Source organism: Octopus bimaculoides, chromosome 7, assembly GCF_001194135.2.
Source record: "Octopus bimaculoides isolate UCB-OBI-ISO-001 chromosome 7, ASM119413v2, whole genome shotgun sequence".
Taxonomy (NCBI): Eukaryota; Metazoa; Mollusca; class Cephalopoda; order Octopoda; family Octopodidae; genus Octopus; species Octopus bimaculoides.
Window position 1 is genome coordinate 10,365,783 of NC_068987.1, and position 2,309 is coordinate 10,368,091.

General features: G+C 40.2%; 1 protein-coding gene across 1 annotated transcript in view; it reads left to right on the plus strand.

The window, feature by feature from the left end:
• LOC106878782 (uncharacterized) overlaps nt 1-2,309 on the plus strand; it is a 24,493-nt gene that overhangs the window by 13,828 nt on the left and 8,356 nt on the right. Inside the window, exon 10 of the mRNA XM_014928118.2 lies at nt 452-1,275. Coding sequence (XP_014783604.1) covers nt 452-1,275 — 824 coding nt within the window. The remainder of the gene's footprint in view (nt 1-451; nt 1,276-2,309) is intronic.

Genomic DNA, 2,309 nt, shown 5'->3' on the forward strand with positions numbered 1-2,309 from the left:
GCCACGCTCGAAATGGTGTCTTTTATGTGCCACCCGCACAAGCCAGTCCAGGGTCACTGGCAACGATCTCGCTCGAAAATCCTACAGGAGCCAGTCAGGTGGTACTGGCAACGGCCACGCTCAAAATGGTGCATCTCATGTGCCACCCGCACAAGAACCAGTCCAGGGGCACTGGCAACGATCTTACTTGGCTTGCCGGGTCTTCTCACGCACAGCACATTTTCAAGGCTTCTTCCAGTTTCCGTCTACCAAATCCACTCACAAGGCTTTGGTCGGCCCAAGGCTATAGTAGAAGACACTTGCCCAAGGTGCCACGCAGTGGGACTGAAACCGGGACCATGTGGTTGGTAAGCAAGCTACTTACCACCTTCTTTATCATTCTCTTTCACTTTCTGTTTCTCTCTATTTCCTTCAATTGATTTCTTCTTATACGTACTTTGTATTTTACCAGGAAGAAAGTTCTTTCTCCGATGAGATCTCCGATGCCACTGATGACGATGAATTAACAGAAATGGAGAGTACAGCTAATGATTTGTTAAAACTTCTGGAATTTAGGCACGAAAACAATGCACTCACCCGTCACCCGAATAATGTTGAAAGTTCTGCCGTGTCTAGGGACTCAAATAATTGTGTAAAGTCGAAAAATGCACCTCAGCAAAATGTGTACACGGAAAATAATAAGTCTAAGGGCAGGCATGGCTCTAGTCGATCACAGCATAAACAGATAACGGACAAGGAGTCGAACATTAAGAAGCAGCAGACAGTTGAAACGTGTCTGGATTCTGAAAGTTCTGAGGAAAGTAGTTTGTCTGCCATTAATTTTAATGATAGACCTAAGAGGAATAGTGTACCAAAAAGGAAAACTGCATCTCTTTCAAAAACAAGTCAGTCTTCGTTGAAAAGAAAACGTATATCCCCAACAAAAGGAGTATCTCCGAAGAAACAGAAATCGCATAATCCTGAAAGCAGGAAAAGCCAATCACCTTCCAAAAAATCGACTTCTAAAGCGAGTAAAAATGGTGCCAATAAAGTGGGTAACAGTAAAACGAGAGCTAGAGCCATTTCAAATGTGGATACCCAGAGCAGAAATGATGAATTGTCTTCAGAATATGATGCTGTACCAGTGACCAAATCAAATAAACCAAGCAAAAAATCTGGTAAGGATTCATCTTCACAGAATAAGACAAAAGAGACGAGAAATAAATCTACAAAGTCCACTGCTGACAAAAAAAAGGAAGGGATTTGGAGCGACACAAAGTTGAAAGATATGAAGAGGTAAAGTATCACTTCTAGATTTCTACCTTTGAACTTTTATTTATTTCATTGATTTGATGGTGGTGGTGGTGGTGGCAACAACTACGTTCAAATGGTGTTTATTTTTACGTGCCACCTGCACAGGAGTCAGTCCAATGTTTTGTTCACATGCCACCAGCACAAGTGCCAGTAAGACGAAGTTGGAAACAATCGCGCTCAAATGGTGCTTCTTACATGCTACCGGCACGGAATTAATTTTATTTATTTTGTTTTCAAAATTTCTGAACTTTTCAACTTTGTGAATAAGTGGTAATGTTTTAGATTGTTAACACAAACAACCATTGAATAAGTGGTTGCGTTTTCAATTGTTAATTTGTTCAAAAACCATTTTTTTCTATTTCTATGAGAATACCATTTCATTATTGTTATTCTTTGAATCTAGGACAGTAGTTTTTTTACCTTTTTAAGATTCCAGTTGGTTACAGACATTTACTAATTTAAAAATTAAAAAAAAACGAGCTCTGTGGGAGTGGATTTTATCAGAGAACAGGCTCAAGCACATTTTAAGAAATGGGTTTTGCTATTGTTTTGATAGAAATGGGTTTTGCTATTGTTTTGATAGAAAACTTTGAAATGGAAAAGTTGTGCCGAATTGTCCTTGCACTGAACTGTCGTTTTCAGAATTGTTAAGATGCCACCTTCAAGGCAACTTGTCTTTCTTTACAGTCCAAACCATGTTGTTGTGCTTGTGAGCGCAACACTTTAACCACTGAGCCTTTACTCCAACGCTTTAGATACAAGAAGAGGTATAAGAAAAGTGTATGTGAGCAAAAGAAGTACCTTTTTCAGTGAATGAGGACAGCAAGGATCATTATTATAAGGTGGAGAGATGGCAGATTCGTTAGCATGACGGGCGAAATGCTTAACGATATTTCGTCTGTCTTTACGTTCTGAGTTCAAATTCCACCGAGGTCAACTTTGCCTTTCATCCATTCGCGGGGGGGTCGATAAATTAAGTACCAGTTGCGTACTGAGGTTGACCTGATCGGCTACCC